Genomic DNA, 25148 nt, shown 5'->3' with positions numbered 1-25148 from the left:
ATTTAGTGTGAGTGTGTGCTGGTACGGCAGATCAGTGCGTTGCTAGGATACACACTTCAAGCCTTTACATTCGTCTTGGAGAAGATTAATCACAAGCGGGCCTATTGGATGCACGGCTTCTTCATTTAAAAATTAAGGCAACACTTTTTTTATCTATAAAATCTACCAATTACCTTTTGTTTCAAAGCATGTTGTGTTTGGATTATATGGCAATACTATAGAAAAATAAGCTGAATTTAGTACAATTGTTACATTAGTCACGGTTTGTGAGATTAATTCAAACGCTTTGCTTTTGGACATAAAATGTGAACAGTACTGAACAACCATAGTTCAGAAATTACTTCTGTTAAATACAGTATTTTAAATTATTATTACAATGTTAATCTGATGCAGACGCACGCATATTCTTTTCAGTTGTTAAATGTAAGTCCTTTGTATTTTTTGTTTTTTATATAATTGAAATGTTCTCATTTGAATGCAAGTCGTGCCTTTTTGTTTAACTATTATACACACACTGTTTTAGTTATTAGAGCGTCTGTTAAAAAATATATATATATATTTGTTTATTTTGAAAAATAAAACCTCAATGCATGGATAATCATTGATAAATGTCTATACGATAATCGAATACGAAATGAGGGTGCCGACTGCACCTCGACTTAACAGGATCAATTGCATTTTTTAAGGAGAGCTGAAAAGCTGAGGTAAAACACTGAACAATCAGAAGACCTTTTTACAGACATATAGGCTATGCGATCATTTATAGAAAGCTATTTATTTAAAAAGATATATCACTCTCAATGTTTTTACTTGAACGTTTAAACTAACTATTTGTAGAAGTCTAAAAGTCTAAAATAATGTAATGGAATCAAGCACCCCTAATAAAGCTACACATGTACAATAATATCCCTCTATTTTGACACTGAACATTTCTAATGTTATATACAGTACTTTAGTTCTTCTCCCCTTGGTATAATCGGGTAGGAGTGCCCGTGTGAAAGGGGCTTATATCTGTATCTTAAGATCACCAGTAGTGAGTCCTATCCTGAACTGGTGTGAGTGGTACAGGAAAAACAAATAGCTAGTAATGTAACCCACATGCTCCCTCCCTCCCCCTCTGCCACACTATCACGCAATCTAGAATGACAATGTCACAGCTACTGGGAGTCACTCACCTGCTAGACTGCATTCTGAATGTGACTGCCCGTCTTCCTGTCCACCTCCTTGCATGCTGTTGGGAGAGCCTTCCTCTCCAGCGACTTGCTCTCTCACACAGATTCTCTCCAGCTCAGGGATGTTTGGTTTGAAGTCCTCGGAGTCTTCCTTCCCTGGTTCCATGTGGTCAAACTCTACTTCAGGGGGCTCCTGTTTAATATGGTTAATTTCCAGCACCTCTTCTTGTTTCACAGGAAGGGGTTCTTCTGTCTGGGGGATCTCCAATTCATTGCGCTCAGCTTTAACCTCAGAGACCTGTGGCTGACTGCTGTCACATTGCATCTCACAGAGCTCCTGTTTAATGGGGAGGGAAGCCAGCCCAGCGATCTCCGCTCTAAAGGGGACAAGTTCAGGTTCAGAGAACTCCTCTTTAATCTGGACAGATTCCATCTCCACACTGTCCATGGCAGCACACAGGATTCTGCTTAGTAGCAGCTGAAAAAGAAATGCATTTATTTAAATATAGTGCTATAGGATTCTATCTCTCTAATCTCAAGAATGATGGATGAAAGTTACTAGAGTTCTCTTTTCATTAAATAAGTATGTTTGGTGTTTTATAATACATTCTCTTAAAGACTGATCAGCAGAGTCATTTTGTCCTCAAACCTGGTTGTTAGAAGCTTATTGTTCCTTTTAGGAGGCTGTGTGGTCCAGTGGTTAAATAAACAGGCTTGTAACCAGGAGGTCCCCGGTTGAAATCCCAGCTCAGCCACTGACTCATTGTGTGACCCTGAGCAAGTCACTTCACCTCCTTGTGCTCCGTCTTTCAGGTGAGACGTTGTTGTAAGTGACTCTGCAGCTGATGCACAGCTCACACACTGCTTTGTGATGGTGGTCAACTGTGAAAGGCGCTATATAACACTAAAGATTGTTAGTATTATTATTATTAGAATCTGTTTCTTGAAGGATCCCAAGGTGTCGCTTCAACAAAGTTACTGGGGAGTTGGCTCCAGACTCTCACAATTCTCTGTGTAAAAAAGTGCCTCCTATTTTCTCTTCCAAATAGCCCTTTATCTAATCTCCACACACATACATAATGTAATGAGATGTAAGAGAGTAATAAGAATTAAAAATAAATAAATCCCTAGAGAATTGTGTTTATTTATTACCTTAAAATAAGTACTACATACATAAACAGTGTGTTGCTGTGGCAATTGGTGATCAAAGAAATAATAAAGTAAAATAAAATCAATAAATAATAAGGTCATCGCCTTACACTGATGGCTTTGAAGTCATAATGCATGGCAAGTGTTATTAGGGAATGTTGTGTCGCGTTTTCAAGCGCGTCACTGAGCTGCGCTGCGAGGTTTGGAGACGCGCTTCTCTACAAGCTGCGTGTGACGTCAGAAAGACAGCAGCCACGAGCAGCCGGCGCGCGCTCCGGGTAACAGAACGAAACCCGTATTGACCCGCGAGACGCTTTCAGAACACTGAGAATCTGTCTGGAAACCCGCGAAGCTGTCAGCCCTGAAACACACAGACTGTGAATGAGAGGATGAGAATAAAAACAAACGCGCTGACACAGACACGCCGCTTCACAAATACAACACACACACACACACAAAAACAACGCGCTCCTACCACACCACAACCCGGACCTTTCAAAATAATACAATATAACAGCGCTCTGTAGTTTATAAACACATTGTAGAGCTCCATGCAGACTCTCTCACCTCCTCTCTGCTCTCCCTCAGTGTCTGAACGGATAAAACAACGCGCTCCTACCACACCACAACCCGGACCTTTCAAAATAATACAATATAACAGCGCTCTGTAGTTTATAAACACATTGTAGAGCTCCATGCAGACTCTCTCACCTCCTCTCTGCTCTCCCTCAGTGTCTGAACGGATAAAACAACGCGCTCCTACCACACTACAACCCGGACCTTTCAAAATAATACAATATAACAGCGCTCTGTAGTTTATAAACACATTGTAGAGCTCCATGCAGACTCTCTCACCTCCTCTCTGCTCTCCCTCAGTGTCTGAACGGATAAAACAACGCGCTCCTACCACACTACAACCCGGACCTTTCAAAATAATACAATATAACAGCGCTCTGTAGTTTATAAACACATTGTAGAGCTCCATGCAGACTCTCTCACCTCCTCTCTGCTCTCCCTCAGTGTCTGAACGGATAAAACAACGCGCTCCTACCACACTACAACCCGGACCTTTCAAAATAATACAATATAACAGCGCTCTGTAGTTTATAAACACATTGTAGAGCTCCATGCAGACTCTCTCACCTCCTCTCTGCTCTCCCTCAGTGTCTGAACGGATAAAACAACGCGCTCCTACCACACTACAACCCGGACCTTTCAAAATAATACAATATAACAGCGCTCTGTAGTTTATAAACACATTGTAGAGCTCCATGCAGACTCTCTCACCTCCTCTCTGCTCTCCCTCAGTGTCTGAACGGATAAAACAACGCGCTCCTACCACACTACAACCCGGACCTTTCAAAATAATACAATATAACAGCGCTCTGTAGTTTATAAACACATTGTAGAGCTCCATGCAGACTCTCTCACCTCCTCTCTGCTCTCCCTCAGTGTCTGAACGGGTAAAACAACGCGCTCCTACCACACTACAACCCGGACCTTTCAAAATAATACAATATAACAGCGCTCTGTAGTTTATAAACACATTGTAGAGCTCCATGCAGACTCTCTCACCTCCTCTCTGCTCTCCCTCAGTGTCTGAACGGATAAAACAACGCGCTCCTTCCACACTACAACCCGGACCTTTCAAAATAATACAATATAACAGCGCTCTGTAGTTTATAAACACATTGTAGAGCTCCATGCAGACTCTCTCACCTCCTCTCTGCTCTCCCTCAGTGTCTGAACGGATAAAACAACGCGCTCCTACCACACTACAACCCGGACCTTTCAAAATAATACAATATAACAGCGCTCTGTAGTTTATAAACACATTGTAGAGCTCCATGCAGACTCTCTCACCTCCTCTCTGCTCTCCCTCAGTGTCTGAACGGATAAAACAACGCGCTCCTACCACACTACAACCCGGACCTTTCAAAATAATACAATATAACAGCGCTCTGTAGTTTATAAACACATTGTAGAGCTCCATGCAGACTCTCTCACCTCCTCTCTGCTCTCCCTCAGTGTCTGAACGGATAAAACAACGCGCTCCTACCACACTACAACCCGGACCTTTCAAAATAATACAATATAACAGCGCTCTGTAGTTTATAAACACATTGTAGAGCTCCATGCAGACTCTCTCACCTCCTCTCTGCTCTCCCTCAGTGTCTGAACGGGTCTGTCTCCCACAGAACGAGGAATATACCAATCACAAAATACAAACCGATCAGCGCGGTCTGACAATTCATCTAATTGGACCGCAAATATAATTGTCATATCGGAGACCTTTTAATTAAAAATAAACCACACTTTCAATTGTAACACCGTAAACGAGCCGAGCTGTTTGTAGCTCTAGTTTTTCCAGTGAATACAATTTTAATTCAGGTAACCCCCTCCACCATGCCGGAGTTGGTACAGCCTTTTATCACCCGGGACGCTGTGTCTGGAGGCAGCAGCGCCGATGCAGAGAGTTTTTTGCAGATATTTACTCTGTGTTTTGTACCGATATTGTTATTTCCCGTCCTTTTCTTCAGAACAAGATGTTCAAACACTAACGCGATACCCCTGATAATGTTTTTTAGAAGTGTATCAGGTTAATTCAAGTTGAGCGCCGTTGTCACAAACAGATCCGCAATGGCGCAGGCATGCTCGCAGTTTCATAGCTTTCTCTTCGCTAGTCTTGGAGGTTCAGGGCGTGTGAACTTGTTTTTGGTAAATACAGCACAGGGTCGCAGAAAGGTCATTCTTTACGAGTAAACTTCCAGGCAGTAACCTCTGCTATTTCTACCCCATGCTTTTATTTCGTTTCTCTTAAACTGTATTCTTGTGTCCTATTCTTTATCCAGGACAGTATTCCTCCCTGCTGTCCAGCGGCACAGATTTAGACTCTTCCTCAGACTGCGCTGCGAACTAAACCAGGCAACAGAGCCGCGTCCACAGCAGCAGAAGAGTCACCAGCAATGAGACACGCCAAGGAGTGCGCTGCTCTGTGAGACTCGAGGGGACGCGTTATCAAAGCGCTTCCTCCAGCCTTTAATTAACTGCTATTGATTTAAAAAAGGACAAGACATCATGTTAATGTTACAACATGAAAAACTAAACACACTGAGAGTGCTGAAGAGGGCTTGAAATACAGTGTATTACTCAGCTGTGTGGTTCTAGTTTTGTAAAATGAACAGGTGGTTTACCTCTTTAAAATAAATAGGAGTTAATTAAAGACTGGCGTAAAAGCTTTGAAAAGATGTCCTGAGGTGTCTTATTGTGATTAAAAAGCGTCCCATTCCACAAGAAAAACCTGAGAGGTGCTAGAAAACTAAAGCTCTTTGAATGAAATGCTTTTTATTATATGAATAACTACCCAGTGGAGTGACAGAGCAGGTTAATAAACTAAATGTATTGAATGAATAAAGAACTCAGATATTAATATCTTAGCAGACACCCTTATCCAGGGCAACTTAAAATTGTTACAAGATATCACATTATTTTTATATACAATTACCCATTTATACAGTTGGGTTTTTACTGGAGCAATCTAGGTAAAGTACCTTGCTCAAGGGTACAGCAGCAGTGTCCCCCACCTGGGATTGAACCCACGACCCTCCGGTCAAGAGTTCAGAGCCCTAACCACTACTCCACACTGCTGCCCAGATAATATGTCAGAGAAACTCATAAATCAGTTTAGCATTATTTTATTTTTTTTACATGTTTAAACCTTTAGAATAAATATCTGAATATTTGAAAAGTATAATAACTGTGTGGAAAAAGAGTCAAATCATTTTAATTTGTATTACAAATCATTCATAAGATAATGTCATGACTCGAAAGCGATTCACACCCCCTGACCAGGTGGCAGTAGCACATGCAGTGAGGATTGGATCTGCTTGCTACACACTTCATTGTCAGCCAGCGCTCGTCTCTTGTTTTGCGCCGCGGCTGCTCCTGCGCAGGACCTCTTGAGAAGCTGCGCGGCTCTGCAGACTTTTAAACCCGTGGATGCGTGACCTGGATCTGAATCTGGACACGTTTTCCGCAGAATGTGCTCAGACTTAGTACCTGGAATAGAAAGGGCTGCTGCTGCGTGCAAAGTCTGTGTGTGATGCATGTATTTGAATGGGAAGGCTACGATAAAAACAGATATATCTTACTAAATACAAACCGAAGGCTGTGTTTCTGAATGCAAAGAGGATTCCGCTAGAGCAGTTTCAAACTAAACCAGTGAAGATGGACATCTGTGTCTCCGTGTCGTTGTTTCAAGACGAGCTCGCCTCCACCGTCGAGCTCGCAGTGAAAGCGGCTGCAGACAGCGTCGTGTGCGCGATTACTGAAGCTGTGAGCAGCAAATTCACTGAATTACAAGAGGACATGTCTGCAGTGAAGAGAGAGAATGAAAGTCTGAAGCTGAGATTGGAAATATCAGAGAGCGAGCTGAAAGCCGTGCGAGGGTGTATATTAAACGCTGCACATGCAGACATTAAACAGCCTTTCATATTTCAAGGTAAGATGGGTTTTATTGTGTGGTATTGCTCGGTCAATCCAACACCTCAAACCACCTTCTACTGGAAAGATCTTGGGTCGAATCTCTCTTCAGACACGTTTTAAAGTGTTTGATTATTATAAGCGCTGTTAATAGCACAGCTCTGTCCTAATATTGGTTATAAGGAGTCTAATTGAGGCATTGTGTTATTTTATAGATTATAAGAACGTAGTGCATCTAACCTAGTCTAATTCATATTTAAATAGGTATTCTAGAAACTAAGAAACTACTATATTGGTAAGTCTTAACCAGTCTGTAATTAGAGAGTCTTACACGGTGTCCTTCAGGTAAAGTGATGTCTTGTTTAGAGTCCCACTGAGAGTCACAGACCATATTACAGAGCTTTAGAATAATGATTTGGGACCTCATATCAACACACAGCAGCGCATCGTGTTTTCGTGTTTGACTGCACATCTGTTTTTAGATAAATGCTTTCATTGTCTTCAGCTCCAGTGCTGTGTTTGTCTTTGGTAGAGTCGCGGCTCATTATTTTGCTGTAGTCCTGTTTCCTTATTGTTAAACACACACATTTACAGCGATCTTTACAGACAGAACTGGGTGAATACAGGGGGCGGCATCAGCACCCTGCCTTAATATATTATTAAGAATGGATAGTGGTGCAGTATACATTATACTATAACAGTGTATTATTAAGAATGGATAGCGGTGCAGTATATATTATACTATAACAGTGTGTATTATTAAGAATGGATAGTGGTGCAGTATATATTATACTATAACAGTGTGTATTATTAAGAATGGATAGTGGTGCAGTATATATTATACTATAACAGTGTGTATTATTAAGAATGGATAGTGGTGCAGTATATATTATACTATAACAGTGTGTATTATTAAGAATGGATAGTGGTGCAGTATATATTATACTATAACAGTGTGTATTAAGAATGGATAGTGGTGCAGTATATATTATACTATAACAGTGTGTATTATTAAGAATGGATAGTGGTGCAGTATATATTATACTATAACAGTGTGTATTAAGAATGGATAGTGCTGCAGTATATATTATACTATAACAGTGTGTATTATTAAGAATGGATAGTGGTGCAGTATATATTATACTATAACAGTGTGTATTATTAAGAATGGATAGTGGTGCAGTATATATTATACTATAACAGTGTGTATTAAGAATGGATAGTGGTGCAGTATATATTATACTATAACAGTGTGTATTATTAAGAATGGATAGTGGTGCAGTATATATTATACTATAACAGTGTGTATTATTAAGAATGGATAGTGGTGCAGTATATATTATACTATAACAGTGTGTATTATTAAGAATGGATAGTGGTGCAGTATATATTATACTATAACAGTGTGTATTAAGAATGGATAGTGCTGCAGTATATATTATACTATAACAGTGTGTATTATTAAGAATGGATAGTGGTGCAGTATATATTATACTATAACAGTGTGTATTATTAAGAATGGATAGTGGTGCAGTATATATTATACTATAACAGTGTGTATTATTAAGAATGGATAGTGGTGCAGTATATATTATACTATAACAGTGTGTATTAAGAATGGATAGTGGTGCAGTATATATTATACTATAACAGTGTGTATTAAGAATGGATAGTGGTGCAGTATATATTATACTATAACAGTGTGTATTATTAAGAATGGATAGTGGTGCAGTATATATTATACTATAACAGTGTGTATTATTAAGAATGGATAGTGGTACAGTATATATTATACTATAACTGTGTATTATTAAGAATGGATAGCGGTACAGTATATATTATACTATAACAGTGTGTATTATTAAGAATGGATAGTGGTGCAGTATATATTATACTATAACAGTGTGTATTATTAAGAATGGATAGTGGTGCAGTATATATTATACTATAACAGTGTGTATTATTAAGAATGGATAGCGGTGCAGTATATATTATACTATAACAGTGTGTATTAAGAATGGATAGTGGTGCAGTATATATTATACTATAACAGTGTGTATTATTAAGAATGGATAGTGGTGCAGTATATATTATACTATAACAGTGTGTATTATTAAGAATGGATAGTGGTGCAGTATATATTATACTATAACAGTGTGTATTAAGAATGGATAGTGGTGCAGTATATATTATACTATAACAGTGTGTATTATTAAGAATGGATAGTGGTGCAGTATATATTATACTATAACAGTGTGTATTAAGAATGGATAGTGGTGCAGTATATATTATACTATAACAGTGTGTATTAAGAATGGATAGTGGTGCAGTATATATTATACTATAACAGTGTGTATTATTAAGAATGGATAGTGGTGCAGTATATATTATACTATAACAGTGTGTATTATTAAGAATGGATAGCGGTGCAGTATATATTATACTATAACAGTGTGTATTAAGAATGGATAGTGGTGCAGTATATATTATACTATAACAGTGTGTATTATTAAGAATGGATAGTGGTGCAGTATATATTATACTATAACAGTGTGTATTAAGAATGGATAGTGGTGCAGTATATATTATACTATAACAGTGTGTATTATTAAGAATGGATAGTGGTGCAGTATATATTATACTATAACAGTGTGTATTATTAAGAATGGATAGTGGTGCAGTATATATTATACTATAACAGTGTGTATTATTAAGAATGGATAGTGGTGCAGTATATATTATACTATAACAGTGTGTATTATTAAGAATGGATAGTGGTGCAGTATATATTATACTATAACAGTGTGTATTATTAAGAATGGATAGTGGTGCAGTATATATTATACTATAACAGTGTGTATTATTAAGAATGGATAGTGGTGCAGTATATATTATACTATAACAGTGTGTATTATTAAGAATGGATAGTGGTGCAGTATATATTATACTATAACAGTGTGTATTATTAAGAATGGATAGTGGTGCAGTATATATTATACTATAACAGTGTGTATTATTAAGAATGGATAGTGGTGCAGTATATATTATACTATAACAGTGTGTATTAAGAATGGATAGTGGTGCAGTATATATTATACTATAGCAGTGTGTATTAAGAATGGATAGTGGTGCAGTATATATTATACTATAACAGTGTGTATTATTAAGAATGGATAGTGGTGCAGTATATATTATACTATAACAGTGTGTATTATTAAGAATGGATAGTGGTACAGTATATATTATACTATAACTGTGTATTATTAAGAATGGATAGCGGTACAGTATATATTATACTATAACAGTGTGTATTATTAAGAATGGATAGTGGTGCAGTATATATTATACTATAACAGTGTGTATTATTAAGAATGGATAGTGGTGCAGTATATATTATACTATAACAGTGTGTATTATTAAGAATGGATAGCGGTGCAGTATATATTATACTATAACAGTGTGTATTAAGAATGGATAGTGGTGCAGTATATATTATACTATAACAGTGTGTATTATTAAGAATGGATAGTGGTGCAGTATATATTATACTATAACAGTGTGTATTATTAAGAATGGATAGTGGTGCAGTATATATTATACTATAACAGTGTGTATTAAGAATGGATAGTGGTGCAGTATATATTATACTATAACAGTGTGTATTAAGAATGGATAGCGGTGCAGTATATATTATACTATAACAGTGTGTATTATTAAGAATGGATAGTGGTGCAGTATATATTATACTATAACAGTGTGTATTATTAAGAATGGATAGCGGTGCAGTATATATTATACTATAACAGTGTGTATTATTAAGAATGGATAGTGGTACAGTATATATTATACTATAACAGTGTGTATTATTAAGAATGGATAGTGGTGCAGTATATATTATACTATAACAGTGTATTATTAAGAATGGATAGTGGTGCAGTATATATTATACTATAACAGTGTGTATTAAGAATGGATAGCGGTGCAGTATATATTATCCTATAACAGTGTGTATTATTAAGAATGGATAGTGGTGCAGTATATATTATACTATAACAGTGTGTATTATTAAGAATGGATAGTGGTGCAGTATATATTATACTATAACAGTGTGTATTAAGAATGGATAGTGGTACAGTATATATTATACTATAACAGTGTGTATTATTAAGAATGGATAGTGCTGCAGTATATATTATACTATAACAGTGTGTATTATTAAGAATGGATAGTGGTGCAGTATATATTATGCTATAACAGTGTGTATTATTAAGAATGGATAGTGGTGCAGTATATATTATACTATAACAGTGTGTATTAAGAATGGATAGTGGTGCAGTATATATTATACTATAACAGTGTGTATTATTAAGAATGGATAGTGGTACAGTATATATTATACTATAACAGTGTGTATTATTAAGAATGGATAGCGGTGCAGTATATATTATACTATAACAGTGTGTATTATTAAGAATGGATAGTGGTGCAGTATATATTATACTATAACAGTGTGTATTATTAAGAATGGATAGTGGTGCAGTATATATTATACTATAACAGTGTGTATTATTAAGAATGGATAGTGGTGCAGTATATATTATACTATAACAGTGTGTATTATTAAGAATGGATAGTGGTGCAGTATATATTATACTATAACAGTGTGTATTAAGAATGGATAGTGGTGCAGTATATATTATACTATAACAGTGTGTATTATTAAGAATGGATAGTGGTGCAGTATATATTATACTATAACAGTGTGTATTATTAAGAATGGATAGTGGTGCAGTATATATTATACTATAACAGTGTGTATTAAGAATGGATAGTGGTGCAGTATATATTATACTATAACAGTGTGTATTATTAAGAATGGATAGTGGTGCAGTATATATTATACTATAACAGTGTGTATTAAGAATGGATAGTGCTGCAGTATATATTATACTATAACAGTGTGTATTATTAAGAATGGATAGTGGTGCAGTATATATTATACTATAACAGTGTGTATTATTAAGAATGGATAGTGGTGCAGTATATATTATACTATAACAGTGTGTATTAAGAATGGATAGTGGTGCAGTATATATTATACTATAACAGTGTGTATTATTAAGAATGGATAGCGGTGCAGTATATATTATACTATAACAGTGTGTATTAAGAATGGATAGTGGTGCAGTATATATTATACTATAACAGTGTGTATTATTAAGAATGGATAGTGGTGCAGTATATATTATACTATAACAGTGTGTATTATTAAGAATGGATAGTGGTGCAGTATATATTATACTATAACAGTGTGTATTATTAAGAATGGATAGTGGTGCAGTATATATTATACTATAACAGTGTGTATTAAGAATGGATAGTGCTGCAGTATATATTATACTATAACAGTGTGTATTATTAAGAATGGATAGTGGTGCAGTATATATTATACTATAACAGTGTGTATTATTAAGAATGGATAGTGGTGCAGTATATATTATACTATAACAGTGTGTATTATTAAGAATGGATAGTGGTGCAGTATATATTATACTATAACAGTGTGTATTAAGAATGGATAGTGGTGCAGTATATATTATACTATAACAGTGTGTATTATTAAGAATGGATAGTGGTGCAGTATATATTATACTATAACAGTGTGTATTATTAAGAATGGATAGTGGTGCAGTATATATTATACTATAACAGTGTGTATTATTAAGAATGGATAGTGGTGCAGTATATATTATACTATAACAGTGTGTATTATTAAGAATGGATAGTGGTGCAGTATATATTATACTATAACAGTGTGTATTAAGAATGGATAGTGGTGCAGTATATATTATACTATAACAGTGTGTATTATTAAGAATGGATAGTGGTGCAGTATATATTATACTATAACAGTGTGTATTATTAAGAATGGATAGTGGTGCAGTATATATTATACTATAACAGTGTGTATTAAGAATGGATAGTGGTGCAGTATATATTATACTATAACAGTGTGTATTATTAAGAATGGATAGCGGTGCAGTATATATTATACTATAACAGTGTGTATTAAGAATGGATAGTGGTGCAGTATATATTATACTATAACAGTGTGTATTATTAAGAATGGATAGTGGTGCAGTATATATTATACTATAACAGTGTGTATTATTAAGAATGGATAGCGGTGCAGTATATATTATACTATAACAGTGTGTATTAAGAATGGATAGTGGTGCAGTATATATTATACTATAACAGTGTGTATTATTAAGAATGGATAGTGGTGCAGTATATATTATACTATAACGGTGTGTATTAAGAATGGATAGTGGTGCAGTATATATTATACTATAACAGTGTGTATTATTAAGAATGGATAGTGGTGCAGTATATATTATCCTATAACAGTGTGTATTATTAAGAATGGATAGTGGTGCAGTATATATTATACTATAACAGTGTGTATTATTAAGAATGGATAGTGATGCAGTATATATTATACTATAACAGTGTGTATTATTAAGAATGGATAGTGGTGCAGTATATATTATACTATAACAGTGTGTATTATTAAGAATGGATAGTGGTGCAGTATATATTATACTATAACAGTGTGTATTATTAAGAATGGATAGTGGTGCAGTATATATTATACTATAACAGTGTGTATTATTAAGAATGGATAGCGGTGCAGTATATATTATACTATAACAGTGTGTATTAAGAATGGATAGTGGTGCAGTATATATTATACTATAACAGTGTGTATTATTAAGAATGGATAGTGGTGCAGTATATATTATACTATAACAGTGTGTATTAAGAATGGATAGTGGTGCAGTATATATTATACTATAGCAGTGTGTATTAAGAATGGATAGTGGTGCAGTATATATTATACTATAACAGTGTGTATTATTAAGAATGGATAGTGGTGCAGTATATATTATACTATAACAGTGTGTATTATTAAGAATGGATAGTGGTGCAGTATATATTATACTATAACAGTGTGTATTATTAAGAATGGATAGTGGTACAGTATATATTATACTATAACTGTGTATTATTAAGAATGGATAGCGGTACAGTATATATTATACTATAACAGTGTGTATTATTAAGAATGGATAGTGGTGCAGTATATATTATACTATAACAGTGTGTATTATTAAGAATGGATAGTGGTGCAGTATATATTATACTATAACAGTGTGTATTATTAAGAATGGATAGCGGTGCAGTATATATTATACTATAACAGTGTGTATTAAGAATGGATAGTGGTGCAGTATATATTATACTATAACAGTGTGTATTATTAAGAATGGATAGTGGTGCAGTATATATTATACTATAACAGTGTGTATTATTAAGAATGGATAGTGGTGCAGTATATATTATACTATAACAGTGTGTATTAAGAATGGATAGTGGTGCACTATATATTATACTATAACAGTGTGTATTATTAAGAATGGATAGTGGTGCAGTATATATTATACTATAACAGTGTGTATTATTAAGAATGGATAGTGGTACAGTATATATTATACTATAACAGTGTGTATTATTAAGAATGGATAGTGGTGCAGTATATATTATACTATAACAGTGTGTATTAAGAATGGATAGTGGTGCAGTATATATTATACTATAACAGTGTGTATTATTAAGAATGGATAGCGGTGCAGTATATATTATACTATAACAGTGTGTATTATTAAGAATGGATAGTGGTACAGTATATATTATACTATAACAGTGTGTATTATTAAGAATGGATAGTGGTGCAGTATATATTATACTATAACAGTGTATTATTAAGAATGGATAGTGGTGCAGTATATATTATACTATAACAGTGTGTATTATTAAGAATGGATAGTGGTGCAGTATATATTATACTATAACAGTGTGTATTATTAAGAATGGATAGTGGTGCAGTATATATTATACTATAACAGTGTGTATTATTAAGAATGGATAGTGGTGCAGTATATATTATACTATAACAGTGTGTATTATTAAGAATGGATAGTGGTGCAGTATATATTATGCTATAACAGTGTGTATTATTAAGAATGGATAGTGGTGCAGTATATATTATACTATAACAGTGTGTATTAAGAATGGATAGTGGTGCAGTATATATTATACTATAACAGTGTGTATTATTAAGAATGGATAGTGGTACAGTATATATTATACTATAACAGTGTGTATTATTAAGAATGGATAGCGGTGCAGTATATATTATACTATAACAGTGTGTATTATTAAGAATGGATAGTGGTGCAGTATATATTATACTATAACAGTGTGTATTATTAAGAATGGATAGTGGTGCAGTATATATTATACTATAACAGTGTGTATTATTAAGAATGGATAGTGGTGCAGTATATATTATACTATAACAGTGTGTATTATTAAGAATGGATAGTGGTGCAGTATATATTATACTATAACAGTGTGTATTATTAAGAATGGATAGTGGTGCAGTATATATTATACTATAACAGTGTGTATTAAGAATGGATAGTGGTGCAGTATATATTATACTATAACAGTGTGTATTATTAAGAATGGATAGTGGTGCAGTATATATTATACTATAACAGTGTGTATTATTAAGAATGGATAGTGGTGCAGTATATATTATACTATAACAGTGTGTATTATTAAGAATGGATAGTGGTACAGTATATATTATACTATAACAGTGTGTATTAAGAATGGATAGTGGTACAGTATATATTATACTATAACAGTGTGTATTATTAAGAATGGATAGTGGTGCGGTATATATTATACTATAACAGTGTGTATTATTAAGAATGGATAGTGGTGCGGTATATATTATACTATAACAGTGTGTATTATTAAGAATGGATAGTGGTGCGGTATATATTATACTATAACAGTGTGTATTATTAAGAATGGATAGTGGTGCAGTATATATTATACTATAACAGTGTGTATTATTAAGAATGGATAGTGGTGCAGTATATATTATACTATAACAGTGTGTATTATTAAGAATGGATAGTGGTGCAGTATATATTATACTGTAACAGTGTGTATTATTAAGAATGGATAGTGGTGCAGTATATATTATACTATAACAGTGTGTATTAAGAATGGATAGTGGTGCAGTATATATTATACTATAACAGTGTGTATTATTAAGAATGGATAGTGGTGCAGTATATATTATACTATAACAGTGTGTATTATTAAGAATGGATAGTGGTGCAGTATATATTATACTATAACAGTGTGTATTATTAAGAATGGATAGTGGTGCAGTATATATTATACTACAACAGTGTGTATTATTAAGAATGGATAGTGGTGCAGTATATATTATACTATAACAGTGTGTATTATTAAGAATGGATAGTGGTGCAGTATATATTATACTATAACAGTGTGTATTAAGAATGGATAGTGGTGCAGTATATATTATACTATAACAGTGTGTATTATTAAGAATGGATAGTGGTGCAGTATATATTATACTATAACAGTGTGTATTATTAAGAATGGATAGTGGTGCAGTATATATTATACTATAACAGTGTGTATTATTAAGAATGGATAGTGGTACAGTATATATTATACTATAACAGTGTGTATTATTAAGAATGGATAGTGGTACAGTATATATTATACTATAACAGTGTGTATTAAGAATGGATAGTGGTGCAGTATATATTATACTATAACAGTGTGTATTATTAAGAATGGATAGTGGTGCAGTATATATTATACTATAACAGTGTGTATTATTAAGAATGGATAGTGGTGCAGTATATATTATACTATAACAGTGTGTATTATTAAGAATGGATAGTGGTGCAGTATATATTATACTATAACAGTGTGTATTATTAAGAATGGATAGTGGTGCAGTATATATTATACTATAACAGTGTGTATTCTTAAGAATGAACAGTTTTGCAGTATATATTATACTATAACAGTGTCTATTAAGAATGGATAGTGGTGCAGTATATATTATACTATAACAGTGTGTATTATTAAGAATGGATAGTGGTGCAGTATATATTATACTATAACAGTGTCTATTCTATTATTAAAATCTATCATTTGCTCAGAATAGCGTGAAGCTGCAGTTTGTTTGTTAGAAAAATTCTAACCATAAAATAAATAAATAAAGTACATTGTTCAGCTCATGGTAAACAGAATTAGGAAACGATCGCTCATATTGTTTAAAACACAGACACTTACTAATACAGAGTATAACAGAATTAGGAAGCGATCTCTCGTATTGTTTAAAATCCAGACACTTACTAATACAGGGTATAACAGAATTAGGAAGCGATCGCTCATATTGTTTCAAACCCAGACACTTACTAATACAGGGTATAACAGAATTAGGAAGCGATCTCTCGTATTGTTTAAAACCCAGACACTTACTAATACAGAGTATAACAGAATTAGGAAGCGATCGCTCATATTGTTTAAAATCCAGACACTTACTAATACAGAGTATAACAGAATTAGGAAACGATCGCTCATATTGTTTAAAATCCAGACACTTACTAATACAGGGTATAACAGAATTAGGAAGCGATCGCTCATATTGTTTAAAATCCAGACACTTACTAATACAGAGTATAACAGAATTAGGAAACGATCGCTCATATTGTTTAAAATCCAGACACTTACTAATACAGAGTATAACAGAATTAGGAAACGATCGCTCATATTGTTTAAAATCCAGACACTTACTAATACAGAGTATAACAGAATTAGGAAGCGATCGCTCATATTGTTTAAAATCCAGACACTTACTAATACAGGGTATAACAGAATTAGGAAGCGATCGCTCATATTGTTTAAAATCCAGACACTTACTAATACAGGGTATAACAGAATTAGGAAACGATCGCTCATATTGTTTAAAATCCAGACACTTACTAATACAGGGTATAACAGAATTAGGAAGCGATCGCTCATATTGTTTAAAATCCAGACACTTACTAATACAGAGTATAACAGAATTAGGAAACGATCTCTCATATTGTTTAAAATCCAGACACTTACTAATACAGGGTATAACAGAATTAGAAAGCGATCTCTCATATTGTTTAAAATCCAGACACTTACTAATACAGGGTATAACAGAATTAGGAAGCGATCGCTCATATTGTTTAAAATCCAGACACTTACTAATACAGAGTATAACAGAATTAGGAAACGATCGCTCATATTGTTTAAAATCCAGACACTTACTAATACAGAGTATAACAGAATTAGGAAGCGATCTCTCATATTGTTTAAAATCCAGACACTTACTAATACAGGGTATAACAGAATTAGGAAGCGATCTCTCATATTGTTTAAAATCCAGACACTTACTAATACAGGGTATAACAGAATTAGGAAGCGATCTCTCATATTGTTTAAAATCCAGACACTTACTAATACAGGGTATAACAGAATTAGGAAGCGATCGCTCATATTGTTTAAAATCCAGACACTTACTAATACAGGGTATAACAGAATTAGGAAGCGATCGCTCATATTGTTTAAAATCCAGACACTTACTAATACAGGGTATAACAGAATTAGGAAGCGATCGCTCATATTGTTTAAAATCCAGACACTTACTAATACAGGGTATAACAGAATTAGGAAGCGATCTCTCATATTGTTTAAAATCCAGACACTTACTAATACAGGGTATAACAGAATTAGGAAGCGATCTCTCATATTGTTTAAAATCCAGACACTTACTAATACAGAGTATAACAGAATTAGGAAGCGATCTCTCATATTGTTTAAAATCCAGACACTTACTAATACAGGGTATAACAGAATTAGGAAGCGATCTCTCATATTGTTTAAAATCCAGACACTTACTAATACAGAGTATAACAGAATTAGGAAACGATCGCTCATATTGTTTAAAATCCAGACACTTACTAATACAGAGTATAACAGAATTAGGAAACGATCGCTCATATTGTTTAAAATCCAGACACTTACTAATACAGAGTATAACAGAATTAGGAAGCGATCTCTCATATTGTTTAAAATCCAGACACTTACTAATACAGGGTATAACAGAATTAGGAAGCGATCTCTCATATTGTTTCAAACCCAGACACTTACTAATACAGGGTATAACAGAATTAGGAAGCGATCGCTCATATTGTTTAAAATCCAGACACTTACTAATACAGAGTATAACAGAATTAGGAAACGATCGCTCATATTGTTTAAAATCCAGACACTTACTAATACAGAGTATAACAGAATTAGGAAACGATCTCTCATATTGTTTAAAATCCAGACACTTACTAATACAGAGTATAACAGAATTAGGAAGCGATCTCTCATATTGTTTAAAATCCAGACACTTACTAATACAGGGTATAACAGAATTAGGAAGCGATCTCTCATATTGTTTAAAATCCAGACACTTACTAATACAGAGTATAACAGAATTAGGAAACGATCGCTCATATTGTTTAAAATCCAGACACTTACTAATACAGAGTATAACAGAATTAGGAAGCGATCTCTCATATTGTTTAAAATCCAGACACTTACTAATACAGGGTATAACAGAATTAGGAAGCGATCTCTCATATTGTTTCAAACCCAGACACTTACTAATACAGGGTATAACAGAATTAGGAAACGATCGCTCATATTGTTTAAAATCCAGACACTTACTAATACAGAGTATAACAGAATTAGGAAACGATCGCTCATATTGTTTAAAATCCAGACACTTACTAATACAGGGTATAACAGAATTAGGAAGCGATCTCTCATATTGTTTAAAATCCAGACACTTACTAATACAGAGTATAACAGAATTAGGAAACGATCGCTCATATTGTTTAAAATCCAGACACTTACTAATACAGAGTATAACAGAATTAGGAAGCGATCTCTCGTATTGTTTAAAATCCAGACACTTACTAATACAGGGTATAACAGAATTAGGAAGCGATCTCTCGTATTGTTTAAAATCCAGACACTTACTAATACAGGGTATAACAGAATTAGGAAACGATCGCTCATATTGTTTAAAATCCAGACACTTACTAATACAGGTTACTATTTAAGAGCAGAGGATGCATGCACTAGGGAGAGCCACACCATTTCAAATGTATTGTAATACTAGAAGGGATGTGATTGGATGTATATATACAGTTCATATGACGTTGCACAAGTAAGCTTCCAATGTTGTTACTAATGATTATTACACAGGTGGAGTTTGTACAAAAAAACATATTGCTGCACTTTGAAAAGTCAGAATTGTGTAAATCACTTGTTTCCATGAAGCTGCTTTGAGAATAAGCAGCTCTCCTGCTGCAGCCCCTTGTCTGCTCATTGTATTTGACACATTGAAACTTGTATTCTGTGATGACAGTTTCCATCCCAACCATGATCACAATACAGTATGAGTTCACAGAAAGACATTCCTCAGACACTTTGCTGAGACTTGCCTCTGTTGTCCTCAGCTGTTGTGTGGTTTCCTGCTGCGAGGAAAAATGTGTTTTAATTTGGGAGTTAAAGGGTAAAGTAACACTATTAATTAAAAATAAATCAATAAAATAAGAGAGATAGCTCCTCTTAGACCCAGTGACATTATGTTGACTCAGAAATGTCTTCATCTAGACAATGTGGGGAAGCTATAAAAAAAGACCAACAAGATGCTCTGATATATTGTGAAAAGTGTTGAATTTAAATCAAGGGAAGTAATGTTAAAACTTTACAATGTATTAGCAACACCACATCTAGAATATTCTGTTCAGTTCTGGTCACCTCGTTACAAAAAGGATATTGCTGCCCTAGAAAGAGTGCAAAGAAGAGCAACCAGAATTATCCCGGGTTTAAAAGGCATGTCGTATGCAGACAGGCTAAAATAATTGAATCTTTTCAGTCATTCTGACAAGGGGCTGGCTTTGTAGAGGAACCTAGCTAGTAAGTAAGAGTTGTAATTTTATACAATTTTGTTTCCCACAGATCCCATTGAGAGCCACGCAATCCCTGAAGCTGAAGCACAGGAAGGGCCAAAGATAGAAGCAGTTTACACACAAGAGGAGTCCTTTGAGCAGGAGTGGTGTGCAAGTCTAATACAGGTTACAGAGCTGACATGTGTTAAAGATGAAGACGTCCCTGAACAGGAATGTGTTCCTATTAAAGAGGAATTCATAGAACAGGAATGTGTCTCCATCGCAGAGGAACGTCGTACTAAAAATAATGTCTGTACACTTGAGGAGAACACCAAGCTGGGATCCAGCCTGTGTGATGATTCTCCATCTGAATGTGATCTGGGATTTGGAGGTAATCCTAGAAAACAAGCAGCATTGAGCTGCCTATTCATCCTGCAGAACCTGGTACTGAACACCAGCAGTGTGCTTGAGAGTCATATTTTAACCAAGGGGAGCTGCCCAACCACTATGTCAACAAGGACATCACTGTGCTTGCTCCTGAGGCACCTGCTAGCTATGCAGCCACTGCCACGCCTCTTTAGAATGCTGTGAGATCAGCGCTGTCCAATCACGCTGGATGTGCAGCCACTGCCACGCCTCTTTAGAATGCTGTGATATCAGAGCTGTCCAATCACGCTCCTGGAGGCCATTCCACTCCACATTGAACAGGTTCACTTCTATAAAGTGCTGCTCCTGTGCCTGGATGGATCTTTAATTAGTTCATTTAAACAACTCAGAACAGGGTTGGAACAAAGATCATGAGTGGAAGGGCCAGCTTTGGACACCCCTGTGTTAGATCTGTGCCTTTCCCCATTTCTGGTAGGCTGTTTGCAGTTGTGCTGCTCCCACAGCTGTACAGAGCTGCAGGGATCACATGTCCCATCACTGGGTGATGTCAGATCCAGTCGGGTTGCTTAGCGTCACCAGAAGAAACATTTCAGTAGAGCATTTCTGTGGAGAGTATGCAGCAGCATCGCCACAATGAGAGTGAACCCGTATTGTATGACCCATCAGTCTTATTTTAATTCTTACACTTTATTCAGATACAATATCATGTTTAAAAGCTCATCTCACTACAACTTTCCCAGGGACTGTAATGTTTGCTCTCAGCAGCACATTTCACTCTTGTGCGTCTCACAGTAAGCATTGCTGTGTTGTTATTGTCACAGTACATTAAGTACGTGTGTGGAGGGGTTCTGTACAGCAGACCAGCAAATCAGTTTCAGCTGGGAGGGGGATTCTGGGAATTGTAGTTTTACCAGGTCTTTGCTCTAATTTTGAATCATCAGAGTTCACTCTAGTTGTCATGTTTATGACATGAAGCCCTGCAGAACAGTACATGTGGAAGAATGCTGTACAATAACCTTTGTCTCTCTTCTCTTTCTTTCTTTAGCTTCTAAAGTAGATGAAGGAGAACACGACTCCACTCCATCACCCCAGTGCAAAAACTCTTCTAGAGGCAAACCACAGTGCAAGAAACACAGAGAAACGACACCCCAAGAAGAGTATGTGAAGACATTGAGAACTCACTCAGTTAAAATCCCTTCTTTACAAGACAGACACCCACTTACTGTGGAGAGTACAGAGACGCCACATTCTGCATGTTTTAACAATTCTGAAACCCAGGGCAACTTGAAGACCTTGCCTCATTCTATTAAAGGTGGGAAGAGTTCCTGTCAATTAGACATTCCTGAAACTCACAAGGGAAATCCCACAGGAGGGACTACGTTTTCCTGGGCTGATTGTGGGAAGAGTTTCAATCATATATCACTGCTTAAAAGACACCAGCGCATTCATACAGGAGAGAAACCTTCCCACATACAGTCCAGTGATAAGAGTTTCACACACTTAGGAAATCTTAATTCACACCAGCACATTAACATAGGAGAGAAACCTCATCACTGTGATGTTTGTGGGAAGAGATTCAGCCATTTAAGAGACCTTAAAAGACACCATCAAATTCACACAGGAGAGAAACCTTATCACTGTGCTGTTTGTGGGAAGAGATTTAGCCTGATTGGAAACCTTAAAAGACACCATAAAATTCACACAGGTGTGTAATCCTCTCCCTGCACTTAGTGTGTGAAGTGAAGTCAGTTGCAGGCTCTTACAGGACTCGAGAACATTCTCAGAATTGCAGACGCTTGGGGACACCTAAACAACAGGAGGACATTTGACTAAATACAGAAATATTTACTGAAAACAAAATAATAAACTTGCTTGATAAACAGGGTCACCCCTAATCACAATCTGTTCAGATCAAAAGCTCACAGACTCAAATATGAACGAGTACATCTTGTATTCATCGTCTTGTTGAGCATTCGGATTGTGTTACCTCACATTAGTAATATATTAAATAGATTGTTATTATGAATGCACGTTTCTCTTTCCTTTCTCATGCGTTGCTCAGCCTCTTGCAGTGGGTTCTGTGGAACCTTCCCCCGATACCACGGTGAATCTGCGGTACCTCAAGACACAGCACAGTGTACTGCAGTTATCATGCCGGCAGCTTGCAGTGTAAAGCAGTACTGTTTCCAGCAGGGGGCACCAGAGAGCTTTTAGGAATGTAATGGGCTGCATACCATTGCTTCTTAACGAGATGATTTCTGCTCAGGATGTGTTTAATATTGCCCTCTCTCTCGGGTGCTCTATTAACAAACGTAGGTTCTGTGTTTTTAATATCAATTTGTTGATTGACAACGAGACTACTAAACCAAATAAAATCTATATTAAAAATGTTTTGCTGCCTGTATTAAATGCTGTTTTAAATGATGTTCAGTGTCTTGTAAATCAAGGATTTCATTTTAAACATCCAGAACAGGCATTTTCAATACTTGGAAATGGGACTTTTAGCAACAATGCCTCCATCTTTTGGTTGAAGTAGATTATGATTAGCTGCTCCGCAGCTTAGTATGCAGCTCTGTACTGAATCCACAAGTTCATCGCAATTGACCCAGATGGTTGTCATTGCTGGCTTCATTAGGAGCACTAGGCACTGGGAAATGTAGTTCTGATGCCATTTTAAAATCCCAGAACTACATTCTCTTTAACAGATTTCCATAAGTGCTGTGCGCTACACCACTATCTGTGGAAGAGGCTGAAAGCAGAGCCACGCAATGCTGTTACAAAGCAATGCCAGCAGCATTCATCTGGAGAGCCTGCACAACCTCTGCCCCAGATTTACAGCCTAATAAAGTCAAGGATACCAGATCTGATGACAGCACTGGAAGATGCTATTGATAGTGATGGTGTTGGAGTGGAGACACAAGAGGCTGTCCCTGGAACATCAGGTATCATTCACTACAAAATGAGTATTCAAATCAATTCAAAATGAGCATTCAAATCAATTCAAAATGAGCATTCAAATCAATTCAAAAACGAGTATTTAAATCAAATCTGATACTTCTCCCTAAACTACAGAATTTGAAAATCTTATTCTGAAAAGAAATAGTTTTTAAAAGATATCTTCAACTTTCAGCTTTTATTTTTTTTTCTTTTAAGATGTGGGTTGCACCCCCTGTGCAGCTGTGTGATCTGATGCAGTATTTATAAATGCATCTAGACAATTCCTGCCGTACCTTTCTCTGCACATAAACTTGTCCAGGTATGACGGTATCAGCTCCTCTTCTGTGCCCTGTATTGTTATAAATGGTTTCTTAACACAGGCCCTGTTGCTGTCCAGCCGTAAACTGCAAAGTCAGTTTGATAAGTGACCGGGTATTTGATAATGCAAACAGGGTCTCAGGTTGGGTCTGCATCAGTTTCCCAACAGCAGTAAAATAGTTTGTGTAACAATAAAGACGTGTTGTAAGTGTGATTTTTATGAGAGCTTCCTTTATTAAGTGTTGTGTACGTTCTCAAGCCGGACCCTCTCATCAGTTTTTCTCTCAAAGTGGGATAACAATTGATTAAAATACACGAGTTTAAATGGAGCTGTCAGGTTTCAGCAGAGGAATCCACGGCTCACCGCGCTTCAAGCGACCCCTGTGGCCGATAGTGCGCCTGTGGCTCTGTAGTGGAGCCACCAGATCTGTGTTGTCCTCCGGCACTATAGGTCTGGTAGCATTGCTGTGGATCTGCAGTGCGAGAAATGACGGCTTGGAAGGAGCACGTTTCGGAGGACGCGTGTTCCAGACGCCATTTCCCGAGTCGGGGAGGGGGGCGACGACTACATTTTTATAAAAAATATATATAAAAAATACAAATAAACCAGGGAACGCAAGCACTTTGATATCCATACCAGTTACACAAAGCTATTTATTATGTTTTGAAACAGCACATATCGCACAAAAAAAATTCCCGAGGTTCGAACGTGCAACCCGCTGCGCCTCTAGGTAGCTGTTGAAATGTATTTAAA

The 25148-nt window shown here is 35.6% G+C and overlaps 2 protein-coding genes across 3 annotated transcripts in view; one reads left to right on the top strand and one right to left on the bottom strand.

Annotated features, from left to right (window-relative positions):
- LOC131722016 (zinc finger protein 883-like) overlaps nt 1-3178 on the bottom strand; it is a 125810-nt gene extending 122632 nt beyond the window's left edge. For both annotated transcript variants that reach the window (XM_059015562.1, XM_059015564.1), the window contains exons 1-2: nt 1822-3178; nt 1176-1650 (exon numbers count right to left, since the gene is read on the bottom strand). In XM_059015562.1, coding sequence (XP_058871545.1) covers nt 1176-1620 — 445 coding nt within the window. In that variant the 5' untranslated portion in view covers nt 1621-1650; nt 1822-3178. The remainder of the gene's footprint in view (nt 1-1175; nt 1651-1821) is intronic.
- Nucleotides 3179-6210: 3032 nt separating this feature from the next.
- Nucleotides 6211-23529, top strand: LOC131722028 (zinc finger protein 70-like). The gene is made up of 3 exons (XM_059015592.1): nt 6211-6822; nt 20823-21143; nt 22185-23529. Exons 1-3 carry the CDS (start codon nt 6549-6551, stop codon nt 22850-22852), a joined length of 1263 nt encoding a protein of 420 aa, XP_058871575.1. The 5' UTR covers nt 6211-6548; the 3' UTR covers nt 22853-23529.
- Nucleotides 23530-25148: the final 1619 nt, after the last annotated feature.

This window comes from Acipenser ruthenus, chromosome 50 (genome assembly GCF_902713425.1).
Source record: "Acipenser ruthenus chromosome 50, fAciRut3.2 maternal haplotype, whole genome shotgun sequence".
Lineage (NCBI taxonomy): Eukaryota > Metazoa > Chordata > Actinopteri > Acipenseriformes > Acipenseridae > Acipenser > Acipenser ruthenus.
Note: the sequence above shows the minus strand (reverse complement) of the source record. Positions and strands in the feature narration are given on the sequence as shown.